Source organism: Macrobrachium nipponense, chromosome 12 (genome assembly GCF_015104395.2).
Source record: "Macrobrachium nipponense isolate FS-2020 chromosome 12, ASM1510439v2, whole genome shotgun sequence".
NCBI lineage: Eukaryota > Metazoa > Arthropoda > Malacostraca > Decapoda > Palaemonidae > Macrobrachium > Macrobrachium nipponense.
This window is the reverse complement of record NC_087205.1, coordinates 65,114,699-65,135,273: the sequence shown is the minus strand read 5'-3', so window position 1 is coordinate 65,135,273 and position 20,575 is coordinate 65,114,699. Positions and strand designations below refer to the sequence as shown.

The 20,575-nt window shown below is 46.6% G+C and overlaps 1 protein-coding gene across 3 annotated transcripts in view; it reads right to left on the bottom strand.

Moving 5' to 3' along the window:
* Positions 1-20,575, bottom strand: part of LOC135224558 (uncharacterized) — a 156,455-nt gene that overhangs the window by 49,096 nt on the left and 86,784 nt on the right. For all 3 annotated transcript variants that reach the window (XM_064263660.1, XM_064263661.1, XM_064263662.1), the window contains one exon: positions 795-966. In XM_064263660.1, the coding sequence (XP_064119730.1) occupies positions 795-966 (172 nt within the window). The remainder of the gene's footprint in view (positions 1-794; positions 967-20,575) is intronic.

The following is a 20,575-nucleotide window of genomic DNA, read 5'->3' as shown; positions in this document are numbered from 1 at the left end:
GAAGAGAGACTTCCCTTCTAGCAACCTGCTTTTGGATCCCCACCAAAAAAGGATGTTTCTTGATCTCTTTAGGTACAGTCATTCCCGAATGCTCTTGAAGGGAGAGGAATCTCTCTACTGTACAGTGGCAGGATTCCATCCTCTTTAGGGCTGGAAAAGCCTGAAAAAAATTAGAATTAAGTGTCATAAGCCTCATATGTTATGAGGGAATCAGTTGCAACTTTTGATAATTGATCAGCAGTCCCAAGTAGCAAGCTAAAAGAAGTCTTGTGAAGGTTGTCCATAAAACTTTCTCTTGTCCATGAACGAAGAAGCCATTCATCCAAATAAGGGCCGAAGCAGAGAGCTTGGAATTGACACACTTGGTCCTGAAATACAAATCTGAGGTACTTTTTTGATTTTGGATGTATGGAGACAGAAGTAAGCATCTTGCATGTCTATGGATACAATCCAGTCCCCTTCATGAATGGATGCAGGAATAGAATGATTTGTCTCCATCCTTAATATTGTCTTCAAAACTAAGACAATCAGGTGCTGACATCTAATACTGGTCTCAATCCTCCTGAAGACATCGAGGTCACAAATAAATGGTTGAAAAAGCCTTCTGACTCCAGAACTGTTACTCTTTCTACTGCCTCCTTTCTTTCAACTCTTGGTCCTTAAAACTGGGATCCATTTACATAGAAGGCTAGCTATGATTAATGGGTTTCTTACTGTATTACTAATATATATTACCTGTCAAAAAGACTTGAACAAGAATAACATCACAGTACAATGAGGCTTATATCACTCACCAATCCCATAACTGCAAACATGACTGACACAATAAGGACCAGGGTGCGTGACCACAAACTTCCTGAGGAGCTCTGTGCTAGAAATGAAGGCATCCATGTTTTACTTCGGTCATGTTGAAGGGTTGTGGTAGTGGGCTGATAGACCTGGTCCCGCATTGTATTGAACAACTGGCTGCCAGAATAGAAAAATAGCGTTTGTTTTATTTACAAGAATAGAAACATATTTATTGCTTTGTTTCCAAGAATATTTTTTTTTTTTTTTACAAATGAAAACATATCTAGCAAAAGAGTACGTACTTGAATACAAAGTTAAAAAAATGAATATAGTATACCAAGTTGCATATAAGCAGTTGTTAATTAACAAATAAGAGAAATACATCAGGGTATAATACTCTCACATCAATCTTTAGTTTTTTATTTCCTTTCTGAATTATAAAACAAACTATAACCTCAAAACTGAATTATGTTCAGTTAAAATTCACATCCTACAGATACTACACGCACGTATCTTGATCACTATTTGGTATAGACCAATCGCAATTAAAAGATAGCTTAGCATCTGGAAAACTAGGTAATTAAGACAGCAAGAGTAATTTCACATTTAGTATCACAGCACCTATCTCACTTGAAACAATAAACTAGTATCACAGTGCCTATCTATGGTGCACATCTTAGTAAGTGGTATTACAGAACATATCATGACTTGATTCAACTAAGAGGTATTACAGTGTATATCTTCACCTGCCACAACTGAATGCTATCACAGTGCCTCACCCTATCTTTAACTGATACAAATAAATGGTATTGAAAATGGTATCAAGTGTATATCTTCAGACAAAAATGACAAATTTTCTAAGACAATTTGTATTTTTCACAGCTACAAACCTTCGGCCTTAACAATAGGATAATTTCTAGCGCCTAGCTGGATCCGGTTAAAAAGCAGATGAAAGCAAGGAGTCTTGTGATATCTGGCAACACACGTGTAGATCGGGTGAAGAGTGGTCAAGGGCTACGCATCTACGCCAGTCTTTTCTTGACCGCCTGGGTGAGAGTTGTGTTTACTTTTCTTGGCCTTTTCCCGGTTCACTGTGTTTTTTCCCGGTATTATGGCTTCTTCTGCTCCTTCTCAGCGTATGTGCCCCGGAGTTCCTGGTTTTCCGTGTTCTCATTTTTTGGCTTCGGCAGAGACCGACCCTCACGTCACATGCAGTAGGTGTCATTCCAATTTTTGTACTATTACGAATCCTTGCATGGAATGCCGAGCATGGCCTAAGGAGCAGTGGAGGAAGTTTTATGGCAAGAGGGAACATCGGAGAGTCTTGACTCTTCCTACTTGGGAGGGCTTTGCTCCTATTCCTGATGTTTCGTCTTCCGCAGTAGTCAACCCCCATAGTAGCGTTGTCCCTGCATCTTCTTCCTTTTCTTCCATCGATTTGTCGATGGAAGTATCGGGAGGTCGCCAGGGTAATTTTTGTAATGTAGCCCCCTCTGACTTGGGAGCTTTTTCGGTTCCTGAGAAGGGTGAGGTTTTTTCATCATTCTCTTCTTTTCCAGTGTCGGAGGTGTCCATAATGGCGGCGATTTGGAAGACGCTTGGGCTAGGGGGTACCCCGTCCTTGGAGGGGTTGCTAGCGCATTTTGTGGAGGCTCGCACCCCCCCTTCCCGGTCTGGCCAGGCCATCCCCCCTCCTACCGGCCTCGTCTTCGTGGATAGCAGCAGTCGGCCATCTTGTAGTGCTCCGCCAGTGTCTGCTGCTGCTTCGAGTCGGAGTGACACTTTGGCGTCAGCCTCGTTGATGACGTCGCGGGGTCCATCTTTGTGTATTCCTCCGCTAGTGGTGTCTCTTTCCCCCTTGCACCGAGGGGAAGCCGTGACGTCACTGCCGCTTGTGACGTCACTCTCATCGATGACGTCTCTCCCAGTTGTCTCCTCTGTTCCGCCTTGCTTAGCCGTGACGTCATCACTGCCGCCCAGTTCGCAACATCTCCCTTCCTTGTCTTCGGAGCCTTCTCTGGCACATCAGTCTGAGGTCATATGCCAAGCTGTGCTTCAGAGGTTGGACTCTGTAATGGATGTGAAACTAGTTGGCTCCCTTATCGGTTGGGAGGACTGGTAGGAAATGTGTTGCTTCGTCCCCGCCTTCCGAGAAGTGCGCGCATAAGAAACTAGTGCTGTCTTTCTCTCCCTCTTCCCCCCTCTACGCTTTGTCGGTGTATCAAGCGTTGGAAGGCTAAGGACTTTGCCCTTCCTTCACCTTTGAGGGAGGAGCAACGTGGACGCTCCTCCCTCAATGGTGAAGGTTTCGGACAGTGTTAGTGGTGTGCGTTCTGTAGGGGTTGTTTCATCCTCTGCCTCGTATCTCGAACGTGCAACCCCCTACCCCCTTTCGTCCTTGCAGATCGCGAGCGTGTTGCAACCTCCCCTGCCATGCATGTGATGTTAGTGCTCCTTCTTCTCCAAGGTCTATTCGTCGCCGTAAAGATCTAAAGGCGCCTGTCAAGAGGTCGAAGGTAGTGAGCACGGAGTTGGCGCAACTGGAGTGTTTGCCTGCCTCTCTCACTAGTGTTTCCAAGAGTTCGACTCTATGGGATTCTCCGTCTATCTCGAGTGTTCGAGTTTCCCCCCCATCTCGCGTACGTACGGCCGCCATGCCCGTGACCATGCATGGACATGTGGAGTCAGCTGTTGAGGTAAGTGATGTGCCTAGTAATACAGTGGGTCTGTCTCGGAAGTTGACGCTTGGACCCAGCCCAGACAGGTTAGTAGGGGTTTCGGACTGTTTGGCTGCTAACCTGTCTGTTTATTTGGATGGAGAAGGTGCATTAGAAGAGCATACACACCCTTCTCGTCGTCAGTCTCCAGTGCCAGAACAGGAGGAGGGAGACACGCAGGAGTCTGTCTTCCTTTTCGTAAGTTATTGATCTCATTCGTGGGTTTAACAATTTGGAAAGTAGGACTCGGGCTCAGTCGTCTTACACTCCTTCTTGCTTGGAAGCCTTGGTGGGAGCTACTCAGGACCCCAAATCATCTCTTCAGCTTTCTTTGTCGGGGCACGTTCAGTCAGTCTTGCAGAAGGTTAACGTCTCTGTTTCTGACCGGGATGGTTCACTTCGCTCTAGGGGCTCTACCAAACTACTAACCTCCCCCCCCACACAGCACTATGCAATGCATATTTTTATCTGAGCATGTAACTTAACACTCATTGGTCTCCCACTTACAAATGATTTCAAGTAACCTAATCCTACTCAAAATTAGGAAGCTTCATACTATACCAATAACATATAGACAACTTTGTAGAATAGCTACCCATAAAATCAACAGTAATACGTACATATGTCTTAAGTAGGTTTTTCACTACTCTGAATAAGAAGGGGAATCAGCTTTTGAAGACTTATCATATATTTCTAACAGCCACTTTTATAATAAATACTAATAAGAACCACTTACACTTGCAACTCTTGAATAACTGTTACAGAAACTCTTTTTCCAAAATGTTACATATCTCTAAAAGTTGCATACACCATACAGGCAGTCCCTGGTTATCGGCGGGGGTTCCATTTCTGGGGGCGTGCTGATAAGCAAAAACCGCCATTAACCGAAACTCAGTGATTTATGGTGCCATAATGGGGCTTATGACACTGACAACTGGTTATTGGTGCCATAAGCACCCTTGTGGCACCGAAAACCGGCACTCGTCCTGTTATGGGACCATAAATCACCAATGTTATGGCGCTAGACAAGCCCCATAAAACCGGATCGCCGATAACCTGGGACTGCCTCTACTACACCTATAGAGCACAGGCAGTTCCCAGTTATCGGTGGACTCGGTTAAAAGCGATCCGGTTTGATGGTACTTGTCTAGCGCCATAAAACTGGCAATTTATGGTGCCATAACAGGCAGTTTTTCGGTTAGCAGCGCCATAAGGTGCCAATAATAATGATGCCATAACATACCTAACAAGAGGTGCCATTACCCGGTTATCAGTACCATTAACCAATTCTTAGCACCTAAATCGCTGCGTTCTGGTTAATGCGGTTTTCACTTATCAGCACCCCACCAATAACGGACACCCCCCCAAAACAGGGGACTGCCTGTATAAGAAAATTATAAACAAGCGACTTTTTATACAATAACACTATCATCAAACAAGCTAACAACCAGTCACCCACAGCACTGACAATACTTTCAGCAACATATCTTGGTGGACTTCTCCATATTATTAGATCATGATAAAAGAGAAAACAATAACGATGAGTTACAGATCATCAATCTAAATAACAGAGACAAAATATGTGTAATCCAGATATTGCAGGTGAGTACAACAAGCAATACAGTAGAATTACATACATGTATTACATAAAAAAAAATCAATGAATGATCTAAAAGCTGTTTAAATGCCATAATTCAGCTTAAAAATGACACATACTCACACTATATGCACCCCATGGGGTTGTTTGAGCATTCTGGTATTTGAAAGACTAAAACCTGTCACCAGTTTCAACACATTGATTTTTGGAATGATGTTGGTTAGCCATGCACATAGTCTTGAAATACTTGGCTGCTCTATAATTTTTGGGTAATCTGTAACAGCTTCATGACCACATATTGGTTTCTGTTAACCTTTAATATACCGTATATACTCATGTTACAAGCGATCTCACATATCACGCGACCGCCAAATTTTCACCCTTATAAAATGATTTTATCATGTATCTCCCGTATCATGCCAGTTAAATTTACGAGATCAAATAACAATAAGCTAACCTCTTTTCCTCCTCTTTATCTATTCCATTTTTTAGGCTAACCCCTTTTCCTCCGTTTCTTTATCTATCCCATTTTCTAGTCAAGTTTAAAAAACTAAAAGAGAATGCCAAGAGTAAGGTTAGTAATGTTATACTTGTGTAAATGCATACAGCCAGAAACAGCTGATTTGCTATTAACAAATGAATCTGATAACAACAGCCTTTTTGCTTGCATTTCAACCATCGTACAATAGTAAAAAATTAATGTAGTTATGTTACAAATGATGTTAAGGAGAAGAGGACTGATATATTTTTACATTACTATATCCTTTACTTGCTATGGAGAAAGATCGGCAAGGGCTTATGCTGCTAAATTTAAGCTGTAAGTTTTAGCTGAAGCTGAGGAAAGAATGTTGATCTGCTAACGACTAGTATTGTGCATCGGCAACATGGATAAACCTGGCAGACTTTGTTATAGTAGTATACAGTGGAACCCCCTAATTCGCGGACTCACACACTTGCGGATTTCTCTCTGGAACGTTTCCCTGCATTATTCGCGTAAAATTCGCGATATTTTTCTATGAGAAATATCCACAAATTCCTGGTTTTTTAAAATTAATTTCATCATATGCACTTCTTGTGATAAGACTATAAAAAAAAAACAGGTATAAAATTTTTTAGTGGGTTTTTCTTAGTTTTAACTAACAAAATAGGAGGTTTTAAGCCTTTTTATAGGGGTTCCAACTATTCACAGGGTCTAACTATTTACAGGGGGGGGTCTGGTACTCATCCCCCGCGAATACGGAGGGACCACTGTACCACCAAATTAGACTGTAAACAAAATTTGAGAAACTTATTTCAATCAACACTATTGGGCATGAAAGAACACATTTTACTGTTTTCACTCCAATAAAAGATAAATATGATATTGTTATTTTACAATAAAGTTTTGTACATACTTACCTGGCAGATACTATATACTTAGCTATAGATTCCGTCGTCCCCGACAGAAATTCAAATTTCGCGGCACATGCTACAAGTGGGTCAGGTGATCTACCCAGCGGCGGGACTAGGAACCATTCCCGTTTTCTAATCAGATTTTCTCTTCCACCTGTCTCCTGAGGGGAGGCTGGGCAGGCCATTAATCGTATATATCTGCCAGGTAAGTATGTACAAAACTTTATTGTAACATAACAATATTTCTGGGCTCAGCTCGTGTCGCTGCGCGAAATATCCTTTAATCTATTATTTCTAGGGTAAATGTACTAACACATACCAGAGAACAAATAAAATAAACAAATAAAAGGTCAGTACAACTGACATCGCCTCACGCAGGGACCCTCCAAGAGGGTGTCGGTATGAACACTATGGCGAGTGAGACCACTACCACGAACCGCTTGCCAATAGAAATCTCCCACTACAAAATCCCCACAAGAGGGGAGCTGACCCACAGTTAGTGGGCAGCAACTACTACTACTCCACCCATGGCTGCCGACTGCTGCGCCTCTGGTGGCCATCCTTTTCAGTTAGCGCACAGCGTATACACGTGCCCTTTTTTGCTCTGTGTTTTTGTGCCCTTATTATTGGATTTACTCATCATGGAGCGTGCAGCCATTGCAGCAGCTAAGTTAAGTACTCAATGTTTATTGCTATTTGGTTTTATCCGTCCTTGAGTCAGTATTTGCCGTTTTTTAGGTATAAATACGAGCTCTAGGTCGGCAAGCATGGCAGCATGGTTCTGCCTCGTGGCGGGTTCGTTCTTGGTCTTCCATACCCAGAACCTTCCCTTACTTTATTACGCTCTATTTTTAGTTATCCTGTTTGTTTCAAGGGTACAGTCTACGCGGTTTATGTCATGCATGCATGTCTTTTCACCTTACGTAGGCTTCTTCTATCCAGACCCTAGCCACAAAATCCCTTTTTTGTACATTCAACTTCCCTGTCAGATATATACTTAGCTGATTGGCACCCTTGGTGGAGGGTAAGAGACAGCTAAATAAAAATAGAAACAGGAAACAACACATGTTGTAGGTCAAAGACCTTGGTTCCTACCTGAATGGGCAGAAGACTTCATGGATACTGTCTATGAGTCTGCTTTGCCTCAAGAGAGAGCTCTTCTGGATCTTGTCAATGGGGGCTTACCCACTTACATGACAGAACCTTGTTAGGATCTTTGTCCATGGGGGCTAACCCACTTACATGACAAAACTTTGCCTCTGGCACTGTCAAGGAGCACAAAACCAATCCCGACCACCTGACCAACTCTAACCAGTGTTAGAGCTAACAATTGAAAGGAGTTACCACTTAACCCTCTTTCAAACAAATATAAAAACACAACACCAAATTAAAAATAAAATTAAACTAAACTAACAAGGATTAGTCTCAGCTCCCTGTCCCAGCACTGAAACTGCAGATAAGTAGGGCCCCAACAAGAAGCACTTATCGTAAGTCACTCTTACGTCTCTCAAGTAGAGAGAAGCAAACACTGAGTTGCATCTCCAGTATGTAGAGGCTACAATATTGTTCAGCGACATATTCTTCTGAAACACCAGAGATGTCGCAATGGCCCTTACTTCATGTGCTTTAACTCTAAGGAGTTTAAACTGATCATCCTCGCACGTCGCATGCGCCTCTGTTATGACGCTCCTCATAAAGAACACCAGAGCGTTCTTAGAAATGGGTCTTCTACTTCTAGGATCTCTGACAGAACACCAGAGACTCTTCAGGTTGCCCTTAATCTTCTTTTTTCTTCTTTCCAGGTAGAATTTAAGGGTCCTGACAGGGCACAGGGATCTCTCTATCTCTCTTCCCACTAAGGGTGAGAGCCCTTTTGACCTCAAAACTTCAAGGCCAGGGTTAGGAGGGATTCTCGTTCTTCACTAAGAACCAAGGTTTAAAAGAGCAGATTGCCGACTCTCCTTTAAACCCTACTCTAGCATCCACAGCCTGAAGCTCGCTAACTCTTCCAGCAGTCGCCAGCGCTAAAAGAAACAGAGACTTTCTAGTCAGGTCCCTGAAGGACGCCTGTTGAGGGGGTTCGAACTTGTCCGATACTAGGAACTTGAGAACCACATCTAAGTTCCAACTAGGCGGTCTAGAGTACTAATTCTTAGTCGTCTCAAAAGATCTGATAAGATCATGCAGATCTTATCCTCCGCAATATTCAGGTCTCTGTTCCTGAACACCGCGGGTAGCATGCTACAATAACCTTTAATTGTAGAGACAGCTAAGCTGCATACTTCTCTTAAAAAGAGAAGGAAGTCAGCAATTATGGTCACAGAGGTATTGGATGAGGATAATTTCATCGTCCTGCACCATCTCCGAAACACTTCCCACTTCGACTGGTAGACTCGCAAGGTTGATGACCTGCGGGCTCTGGCGATCGAGCTAGCAGCCTTGCGCGAAAAGCCTCTCGCTCTAACAAATCTCTCGATAGTCTGAAGGTAGTCAGGCAGAGAGCAGGGGAACGGGAAGTTTTTAGAGAAACCCTGTATTAATTGTGGGGTTGTCTGAGGCAGATCTCTCCTGAGTGGAAGAGGTCTGGGGAAGTCCACCGTCCATTCCAGTACCTCTGTGAACCATTCCTATGAGCGGGCAAAAAGGGAGCGACCAGAGTTAGTTTCGTTACCTGTTGAGGGGACGAACTTTCACAATACTTCCCCCAAAATCTGAATGGGGGAAAGGGCGTACCGTCTATCCCTGTCCAGTCTAGGAGGAGTGCGTCTACCATTATTGCTCTTGGATCCGCAATGGAGGAGCAAAAGTTGTCCAGTCTCTTGTTCTAATTCGTGGCAAAAAAGGTCTATGTGTGGTCTGCCCCCAAAGGCTCCACAACATCTGGCAAACGTCTTGATGGAGAGTCCATTCTGTGGGGAGGACTTGATCTCTCCTACTCAGCAGGTCCGCCCTTATGTTCTTCTCTCCCTGAACAAATCTGGTGAGAAGTGTAATTTCTCTCTCCTCTGCCCACAGCAACCGGTCTCTTGCTGTTTCGTACAGGGAGACGTATAATGAGTCCCTCCCTGTTTCCTTATATATGCCAGAGCCGTGGTGTTGTCCGAGTTGACCTGGACCACCGAGCCTCTGACTTCTGGTTCGAAACTCCTCAGGGCCAGGAAGACTGTATTCAACTCCTTGTTGATGTGCCAGTTCACCTGGTCCCCCTTCCAGGTGCCTGACACTTCTTTCGCCCCTAGTGTTGCTCCCCATCCCGACTCTGAGGCTTCTGAGAACGGTTCCGGCTTTTAGAAGAGACAAGCCCTTGTTCATTCTGAGTGGGGAAAACCACCAACTCAGCTCCTTTTTACCCCTTCCAGGCTTGGGAAGGTGTCCGCAGCGCAGTTCTTGGTACACTCAAACTAAGTCTACACCGTAGTTCGTAACTGACCCGGGCGCTCTGACAGCTGCCGACTGACTGCGTTCGGTATCGAGGTAAGTTGTCCAAGAATCCAAGCAAGTCACATGACCTTCGCCTTTGAAGGGATATGCCGAGAGACCATAAAAAACGTATATTTATTTGTCACCGATGCCAGAAGGCGAGGTGATGATTCTGTTAAGGCGTGTGCCCAACAGGTGAAAGTCAATTGTCTTCTAGAGACCGAGGTTCCTGATGGCAAGACATTCTCATAGTAGTTGAATCTCGGCTAAGGAGAAACAACACTATGTGCCGTAGAAGACGAAGGAGGACAGAGAATGCAACGTACTTCTTCACAGCTGAATGGAGAGAAAGATTCTCAAGATTCTGAACTCGTGCTTACCAATGACTGAAAACGCTAACCTCTATTTCATTGCTGTCCGGTGAGAAGTCGTAATTGCTATGAAAGCGGGGCGTTTTTCAGTAATGAAAAACCCCGGGAAGTACTGCCTGCAGAATTGCTTTTCATCAGTTGAACATTTGGAAGCAGAGCTGTCAGGCCTGGGAATAGGCGATGTCTTCCAATACATCTGTTAATTCGGGGTAAACAATGAACAATTGCACACCTCCGAATACGAGAGATTTTGAAGACAAACTCCGATGTCTGAAGAAAAAACATTCCGCATTATCACAGTGCGATCCAGCGGTAGACTAGTACAGACTTCTGCTACCGTGCGGTAAACAGAAAAAAGAAAGAGTCCAAGAGATATCTCTTGAAAATTTCTCGCAATGTCAAAGGCGAATCGAGCATCACAACAGTAGATGGTCATTCATGTATGCGAGAATCCCCGTTAATCAGAGACCTAAGTCTGTGATTGTTGGGCAGAGATACGGTTCGGCAGCCAATCATTGCAGGGGAGAGAGAAGCAACCAACCGTGCATCTCGGAGAGCCAGCTGGTACTGAGCTGTTCTCGCAGTGACAGCAGACCATACACCGTTAGCTCTCGCCAACTCGTCATCCTGAGTTGCCATGTAATCCATTCCACGAAGGAAATGCGTTCGGCTAGAACCATCGAGCATAAAAATACGCTCGAGCAATTATGTATATTTAAGCGAAACGGATTTCGGTAAATACAAAAGCTGAGTTGGTGTTGTCGTGACAATACCATAAGTATCTAAAATCTGGTAACTCGTGGGAGGTTGCAGGGAGCCCCGATTAGCAGTTCAATTAGGATACTCGTTGTCTCGGTCGCCATCCGTAGAACTAACTACGGTATGCGCCTACACCCCAGACAATTCAACTGCTTAACAGAATCATGCCGCGAAGGTAAAATACGTAGTATTTTTGTAGGTTTCTGTACAACTACCTCCATCCTACATTCTTTTCCCTACGAGGAATGAGAGTAAGGATTGGAGATCAACCGCCTTCGTTCTCTAGTCAAGAGAATGAAGGAGAAGTCTTTCCCGAAGGAAAGCTTCCATTGTGAACAGAGTACCAAAGACGACAGTTCAAGCTTCATACCTTATTGGGCAGAAGACTTCATGGACATTGTCTATGAGTCTGCTCTGCCTGAAGAGCCTCAGCGAGGTAGTGACCTATGACTGAGAGTTCTTCTGGATCTTATCAATGGGGGCTTACCCGCTTACGCGACAAAACCTTACAGGATCTTTGTCAATGGGGACTAGCCCACTTACATGACAAAGCCTTTTGGATCTTGTCTTGTCAATGGGGCCAACCCGCTTACATGACAGAACCTAATCCAGGAATTCGAGCATTTGGCGGTGTTCTCGAATTTTGAGGTAAAAAATTATTAAAAAGGAGATTCTCGTTTCTAGCTCATCCTTGGACCGAGGTTTCGCTCATGTATTAATTGAAAAGTAAAAAACTCGAAACACTGCGAGTGCTGAGAAATTCCGCAGAATCTTAAGCACTCTGCGAAACCCCCACCGAATTCGTCAGACAATCAGCAGTTGGTGGTCCTCTCGATTCCCGTAGAAATCGAGGAATGGGCAGGATCCCTCCTCAATGACTGGGCTTAAGGCAGGTAAGACCTGAAGGTCTCCACTCGGCAGGGCTGTCCTGAACGTAGAAGGGGCGTTTCTCTGAAGAAGGGCGCCATCCAGGAGTAAGGCGCCTGCTTGAGAAGAGCGCCTGGTAGGCACAAAAGCGGCTGCTAGGAGAGGACCGCCAGTCAAGAGGCGCCAGCTTGTTAGAAGAGGAGCGGCTAACTGGAGAAGAGCGCCTAACAATGGAGAGGCGCCTGGAACTTCTCGGTGAAGGGCTTCTGTCCTGAGAGGCACGTCTCTTGCGAGGGGGAGCTCAGAGCTCTTGATCAGAAGCGCGATGTCCTCCTTGCGAGGAGGGTCCTTAACCAGAGCGCCCATCAACGTAGAAAGTTGCTCCTGGAGGTCCAGAAGGACCCGCTTAGTGGAATTCTCCTGGTCTCCTTCGGGGGGAAGGCAATCTTCCTATCAAAAAAGGCGACTCCTCAGGGGCAAAAAATGCCTGCTGAGATGAGTGCCTGGCTGGCACCGCGCGTCAGGCTGGAGCCTTGCGGCTGGGACAAAACAGTAAGTGATCTATAGAACTACACAACAAACTTCAAACCAAAGATGATTCTCATAAGGATTTTCTTTTATCATATCGAATGTTCGTATAATGACTGTCATTCAGTAACTGCATACAGTACGTATAAATGACTGTTTTACAAAAGAGCGGTAGTTCCTTATGAAAAACTAAAATTAAATTACTGTAGTCTACAGTGCGAGGATATACCGAACCCTTCGGTAGTCTAATGTCACACATTCATTTCACATATTCTAACAACAGTACTAGCGACTGACGCATTAGAGAAACATAAAAAGTTAATAAAGCGGATGCCAAGCCAACGATCCAATACGTCACCAAAAGACAGCCAAAAAATCCACGGCACGCGAAAAACGAAATCCAAATTAGGAGGAACCAACAACAGGTGTTGTCAAGAACGGCGACAGAGAAAATCTGATTAGAAAACTGGGAATGGTTCCTAGTCCCGGCCACCAAGCGGCATGGAGGGTAGATCACCGGACCTACCTGTAGCGTGTGCCGCGAAATTTGAATTTCGTCGGGGACGAGGAGTCTATATATATCTGAAGGAAGTGAATGTACAAAAATGTAAGCTCATAATATTTGAGAGATGCTAAGTGAAAAGATCAAATGAAATATGTTCGATTTTTTGTAACATGCCCTCCAGTAGCCATCTCACCCACCTACCAAAAAAAAAAGCTAAATTTCATTCACAAACGATACATATTTGATATTTTGACTTAAAAACACTTTGTATAACGTAAGATAATAGCCCCATATAAATAAAGTACTATGAAGCAAGAAAGTCCCTCCGATTTGAGATCAATAAAGCAAAACAAACTTACCTCCTCGCAACTGCTCAGCTGATTTCCAAACCAAAATGACAATGTCAAAAATTGCATTTTTCCTAACTATACAAACCTGAGGTCCTTTAACAATAGGAAGTAACTAGTGGCAGCTGGAACAGTCGTAAGCTTCGAACAAGGGAGTTCGGTAGTTAACTGCTTGTCCGACAGAGCACGCGCAGCGCGACTGGGAGGTGAAGAATCACTTTTGCTTTAGGCCCAAGCAAAAACTGCAGAGAGAGGGGTGGCATGAGGTGGGACTATATGTAAAGGACCTCAGGTTTGTATAGTTAGGAAAAAAGCAATTTTCGACAAATTGTCATTTGTTCCGATATGTTATACAAACCATCGGTCCTTTAACAATAGGAAGACTCACTTCTTGGTGGGAGGAATCTGAGTCTTTGTGAACAGACTGGTGTTCCCCCAACCTTGGAAGCCTCCCTGGTCGTAAGAGCGAGGGAGGGATCCAAGCCTCTGTCCGATTGATCGGGGTATGCACCACAGGATCAATGGTCAGACCTTTAGACCAAGTACTAAGAGAGAGGCAAGCGTATCTCTTCGTACCAGGAAGCAACAACACGTTCCTGTTGGCAAGAGGCAACAAAGTTATGGGTTTGTCTCTTGTTGGCTTCCACTCCCCCCCCCCCCCCCCCCTGTTGGGGGAAGTGGTGGATATTTGCTCCCATCCCTAGTGAAAGTGATAGGATTGGGCTCTGTCGAGTAGCTTACCTGCATCTCGTCCTTATCCAGCAGGGTGACGACCGTATCCCTCTACCCACAGGTAGAGGGGGAGAAAAAGATGGGAAGAGGAGCCAGTCACACTCTCATTCACTCATCCCCTTCTACAGTCACACCAGACTCGATGCTGTTCAGCCCTGCGAGGGTCTGGGTTCGCTAACACGTGTTGAGCAGACCAACCACGGGTCCCAAGGAAAAAAGATCCAAGGACCTGTGGGCAATATCCTGAAGGTAGAAGGAGGTGCATGTGGTCTGGTTGGACCAGACCCCTGCCTTCAGTACCTGCGCCACGGAGAAGTTCTTGCGGAACGCGAGGGAATGTATTTCTTCTAGGTCATCCCGGTGCTAACGAAGAGGCGTCAACACTCAGCCTGGGGTGTCGAGTTTCTTCAGATAGCGCTGTTGCACCCTCACAGGACAAAGCAGCATCTCCTTTGCATCGAAGGCGGTGAAGTCCATTAGGGAGGGGATTGTGAAGAACTCGAACCGATCGTCAGGGACCGAAGGGTTCTGAGTCTTCGCTACGAAGTTCGGTACGAACTCGAGCGTCACGGATCCCCATCCCCTGGATGCTTGACTTCGCAGGAAAAGTCATGTAGTTACCTCAGGGGAAAAGAAAGGAATAGTCGCATGACCTATCCTCTTCTCCCGACTTTCGTGATGTCAGTACCATACTGGTCTATCCGTCTGCAGCGAAGTGTCTCGCATTCTCGTATCCCAATGCAGCGAAGTTGTTCTTCTCGGTAGTGGATAGGACACTGACACTCCATGGTGGGTGTTGATGGTATGGGTACTGTGACAAGCCATTAGGACGAAGTAATGATTGATCTGGAAAACCGAACTAAGTCCACAGCCTAGTTCGTAACTGACTCGGGCGCTCTGACAGCTGCCGACTGACTGCGTTCGGTGAGGCAAGTTGTCCAAGCATCCGAGTAAGTCACGTGACCTTCGCCCTTTAAAGAGTTATGCTGAGAGACCAAACAAATAGTGTATTTGTTTGTCACCGATGCCAGACGGCGAGGTGATGATTCTCTCAAGGCATGTGCCCAACAGGTGAAAGTCAATTGCCTTCTAGAGACCAAGGTCCCTGAAGGCAAGACATTCAAATAGTAGTTGAATCTCAGCTAAGGAGAAACAACACTATGTGCCGTTGAAGACGAAGGTGGACATTGAATGCAACCTACGTGTTCACAGCCAAATCGAGAGAAGGATTCTCAAGATTCTGAACCAGTGCTTACAAATGACTGAAAACGCTAACCGCTATTTCATTGCTGTCCGGTGAGGAATCGTAGTTGCAATGAAAGCGGGGCGTTTTCAGTAATGAAAACACAGGGAAGTACTGCCTGAAGAAATGCTTCTCATGGGCTGAACATTTGGAAGTAGAGCTGGGGAGTAGGCGATGTCTTGCAATACATCTGTTAATTCGGGGTGAACAATGAACAATTGCACACCTACGAATACGAGATATTTTGAAGACAAACTCAGATGTCTGCAGAAATCATTCCGCATTATCGCAGTGCGATGCAGCGGGAGACTTAGTACAGACTTCTGTTACCGTGCGGTAAACAGAAAGATAAAAGAGTCCAAGAGATATATCTGTTAAAAATTCTCGCAATGTCGAAGGCGATGACATCGAGCGTCACAGCAGTAGATGGTCATTCATGTATGCGAGAATCCCCGTTAATCAGAGACCTAAGTCCGTGATTGTTGGGCAGAGACACGGTTCGGTAGTCAATCAATGCAGGGGAGAGAGAGAGACATAACCGACCGTACATATCGGAGAGCCAGCTGGTACTGAGCTGCTATCAGGCAGTTCAATACGCAGTAGCTCTCGCTGGCTCGTCATCCTGAGTTGCCAGGTAATCCATTCCATGAAGGAATGCGTTCGGCTAGAACTCGAGCAATTATATTTAAACGAAACGGTTTTTGGTAAATACAAAAGCAAAGTTGGTGTTGTCGTGACAATACCATAAATATCTAAAATCGAAACTGGTAACTCCTGGGAGGTTGCAGGCAGCCTCGAGTTGCAGTTCAATTAGGATTAGTCGTCTCGGTCACGATCCGTAGAGTTAACTACGGTATGCGCCTACACCCAGGACAATTCAACTGCTTAACAGAATCATGTCGCGAGGGTAATATATGTAGTATATTTGTAGGTTTCTGTACAAAGACCTCCATCCTAAATTCTTTTCCATTCGAGGAATGAGAATAAGGATAGGAAGCCGACACCCTTCATTCTCTAATCAAGAGAGTGAAGGAGAAGTCTTACCCGAAGGAAAGCTTCAATGGTGATAACAGAATACCGAAGACGATAGTTCAAGCCAAACTGGATGTTCCCGTCTGTTCTTCTCTATCCTAGGGTTGGCCGCCTACTGTGAGATATTCTTCCTTCAGCAGCCGTGCTTCTTCCGAGCGCTAGAATTCCAGGAATTAAGAGTATTCGGCGAGTTTCCCAATAATCGTAGTAACAATTATCCGGGATTCTCGTCTAGCCCACTCTGGACCGTGGTTTCGCCCAAGTGTCTGCAGACCGTAAAAAACCGACACTGAGAGTGTTAGAAATTCCAAAGAATTCTAAGCGCTAGGCGAAACCCCCACCGAATTCGTCAACCTATCATCGGTTGGTGGTCCTCCCGATTCCCGTAGGAATCGAGGATGGGGCAGGATCCTTCCTCAACGACGGGGACTTACGTCCGGTAGGACCCGAAGGTCCCCCTGGTAGCGCAGTCCCCAGCGTGGGATCCTACAGAGAAGTCTCTGTAGGGTCCCTCCCCTTTCCCTCGTAGCCGTAAGGAGAGAGGGAATGGGTAAGGAATTGGATACTTGCTCGCCTTCCCAGCGGAACTAGCAGCTGGAGAAGAGAAGGAGAAGCCATCACCTTGCGGCGATGTCCTCTCAGAGTCTGGAAAAATGACAATGTCGAAAATTGCATTTTTCCTAACTATACAACCTGAGGTCCTTTACATATAGTCCCACCTCATGCCACCCCTCACGCTGCGTTTTTTGCATGGGCCTAAAGCAAAAGTGATTCTTCACCTCCCAGGCACACGGCGCCAGCACTGTCGAACAAGCAGTTAACTACCGTTCTCCCCTTGTTCGAAGCTTACGACCGTTCCAGCTGCCGCTAGCTACTTCCTATTGTTAAAGGACCTCAGGTTTGTATAGTTAGGAAAAATGCAATTTTCGACAAATTGTCATTTGTTCGGATACTTAATACAAACCCTCGGTCCTTTAACAATAAGAAGACTCACTTCTTGGTGGGAGGAATCTGAGTCTTTTGTGAACAGACTGGTGTTCGCCAAACCTTGGAATGCCTCCCTGGTCGTAAGAGCGAGGGAGGGATCCAAGCCTCTGTCCGATTGATCGGGGTGTGCACCGCAGTATCAATGGTCAGACCTCTGGACCGAGTACTAAGAGAGAGGCAAGCGTATCTCTTCGTACCAGCAAGCAAGAACTTGTTCCTGTTCGCAAGAGGCAACATAAAGTTATGGGTTTGTCTCAAGTTGGCATCCACTTCCTCCCCCTTGTTGGAGGAAGTGGTGGATATATACTCCTATCCCTAATGAAAGGGATAGGGTGGAGCTCGGTCGAGTAGCTTACCTGCATCAGTCGCCTGTTCCAGCGTGGTGACAACCGTGTCCCTCTGCCCACAGGTAGAGGAAGAGAAAGATGGGGAAGAGAAGCCAGTCGCACTCATTCACACATTCATTCTTACAGTCACACCAGGAATCAATGCTGTTCTGCCTGCTCGGGTGCTGGGTAAGCTTACACGTGTTGAGCAGCCACCACAGGTCCCAAGGAAAAAGTATCCAAGGACTCGTGGGCAATATCCCGAAGGTAGAATGAAGTGAAGGTAGTCTGGTTGGCCTAGATACCTGCCTTCAGGACCTGCGCCACGGAGAAGTTCTTGCGGAACGCAAGGGAAGGACCGATGCCCCTGACTTCGTGGGCTCTCGGACGAAGGGTACGGATGTCGTCACTACCATCAGTTTCGTACGCCCTCCTGATCACCTCACGCAGCCAGAAAGAAAGTGTGTTCTTGGATACTTCTTTCTTGGTCACCCCAGTGCTAACGAAGAGGCGTCGACACTCAAGCCTGAGGTGTCGAGTTCTCTTCAGATAGCGCCGTAGCGCCCTCACAGGACAAAGCAGCATCTCATCCGCATCGTTGTCGGTGAAATACATTAAGGAGGGGATTGTGAGAGAATCGAACCTGTCGTCAGGGATCGACGGATTCTGAGTCTTGGCTACGAAGTTCAGGACGAAATCGAGCGTCACAGATCCCCATCCCCTGGAATGCTTTACATTGAAAGACAGACCATGGAGTTCCCCTACTCTCTTCGCCGATGCCAGGGCCAGCAAGAAGAGGGTCTTGAGGGTCAATCCCTGTCTGACGACTCTTGGAGTGGCTCGAAGGGTCTTCAAGTCAAACTCCTAAGGATGAGAGTCACGTCCCACTCAGGGGGCCTGAGTTCCCTGGGTGGACAAGACCTTTCGAAGCTCCTCATAAGCAAGGAAATCTCGAACGAATTCGAGATATCCAGTCCCCTTAGCTTTAGGACCAGGGCCAGGGTGGCTCTGTATCCTTTGACTGTGGGGACTGAGAGGAGCTTCTCTCGGCGAAGAAATACAAGGAAATCCGCTACCTGCTGAAGAGTGGCTCTGAGAGGAGATAGACCCCGTCTACGACACCAACCACAGAAGACGGCCCACTTCCCCTGGTACACAGCTGCAGAGGACTGTCAGACGTCTCTGTTGCTGCGCTACGAGAAAAGCCTCTCGTTCGCAAGAGATGGTGGATAACAGCCAGCCGTGAAGTTGTAGGGACTGGACTGCTCGGTGGTACTGTTCTACGTGTGGCTAGGCTAGAAGGTTGTGCCAGTGGGGCATCTCTCTCGGTGCTTCCGCAAGCAGAGCCATCAGGTCCGGATACCAAACGGCAACTCCTCCGATGTGCAATATCCCTCGGTTGATGCGTCTGAGAACAGTAACATCTCCGGTGGGGGGAGTGCGGAGAGGCACTCCTCTTAAGAGGTTCCTGTCGTCAAGCCACCAGGCTAGGTCCTGCCTCACTTTTTCTGTGAGGGACACGGTGAAGTAAGGTGGATCCTTTGCCTGTGACCAACTCTCCTTTAGTCTCCACTGGAGAGACCACAGGTGAAGACGTCCGTGAGGAACTAACTTCTCGAGTGACGACAGGTGGCCGATCACGACTTACCATTGCTGAGCTGCCTGTTCCTGCCGAGACAGGAACTGGACGGCTGCCTCCCTGAATTTGCTGATCCGCAAGTCCTGCTACCGTGTCGATCAGCATACCCAGGTACTTCATCTTCTGCTTAGGTTCGAGATCGGACTTCTCGAAGTTTATTACGATCCCCAGATTGCGGCAAAACTTCAGAAGTTGATCCCTGTCCTGTAGCAACTGAGAGTGGGAGCTCGCCAGGACTAACCAATCGTCGAGATACCTCATCAGACGTATCCCGTGCGAATATGCCCAAGCAGACACCAGAGTGAACACTCGCGTGAACACCTGTGGGGTGGTTGAGAGACCGAAGCAAAGGGCCCTGAATTGGTACACCGTCCCGTTGAAGATGAAGCGGAGGTACTTTCTGGAGGATTGATGGATGGGTATTTGAAAATACGCGTCCTTCAGATCTACTGAAAGCATGAAATCGTTCTCCCTGATGGAGTCGAGCACGGAGCGTGCCGTCTCCATCGTGAACCGAGTCTGGCAAACAAATCGGTTCAGGGGAGAGAGATCTATCACCGGTCGCCAGCCCACCCGAGGCCTTTTCCACCAGGAAAAGGCGGCTGTAAAAGCCCGGTGACCGATCCTTGACGATTTCTACAGCTCATTTGGTCAGCATGGTCTTTATCTCCTGTCGAAGAGCATTGTCCTTTGATGAACCATGGACATAGGTTTGAAGATGGACCGGGTTGGAGGTGAGGGGTGGCTGAGATTCGAAGGGTAGTAGATATCCCTCCCGAAGGACAGCTACTATCCAGGTCTCGGCGCCGTAGCGCTGCCAAGTTGCCCAATGGCTCGCCAGGCACCCCCCCACTTCCGGCAGCAGGTGAGGGGGAACGCCGTCCCTAGCGTTTCCCACCTCGCTTCGACTTCTTCCCTGCACCTCCTTGGGGAGAAGAGGGCTGGGAGGAGGGCTGATGTCGGCCTCCCTTAGCAGAAGTTGAAGCAGCAAGAGTCTTTCCTCGGGGCTTAGACGGGGCAACCGTCTTAGCAGCAGAGGAAGCGCTAGCTAAACTCTTTGGTTTAGCCGCAGTAGCTCGAGGCTGCCCAGAAGCCTTCGAGACTGGCCTGGTGAACCAGGCGGTCACTGTCATCAGTGCGCCACCTCTCCACCGCAGCATCCACCATCTCTCCAGGAAAGAGAGAGGAGGAACTCCTAATGGGTCCGTTGCGAAGTCCGAGTACCACCTTGCGCCAAGCCCCCTTGGTTACTCGTGTAAGGACTGCGTCCCTACGACGAAGCACCAAGTTGGCCCACAGGTTTGCCGTCTGATGGGCGAGGTAA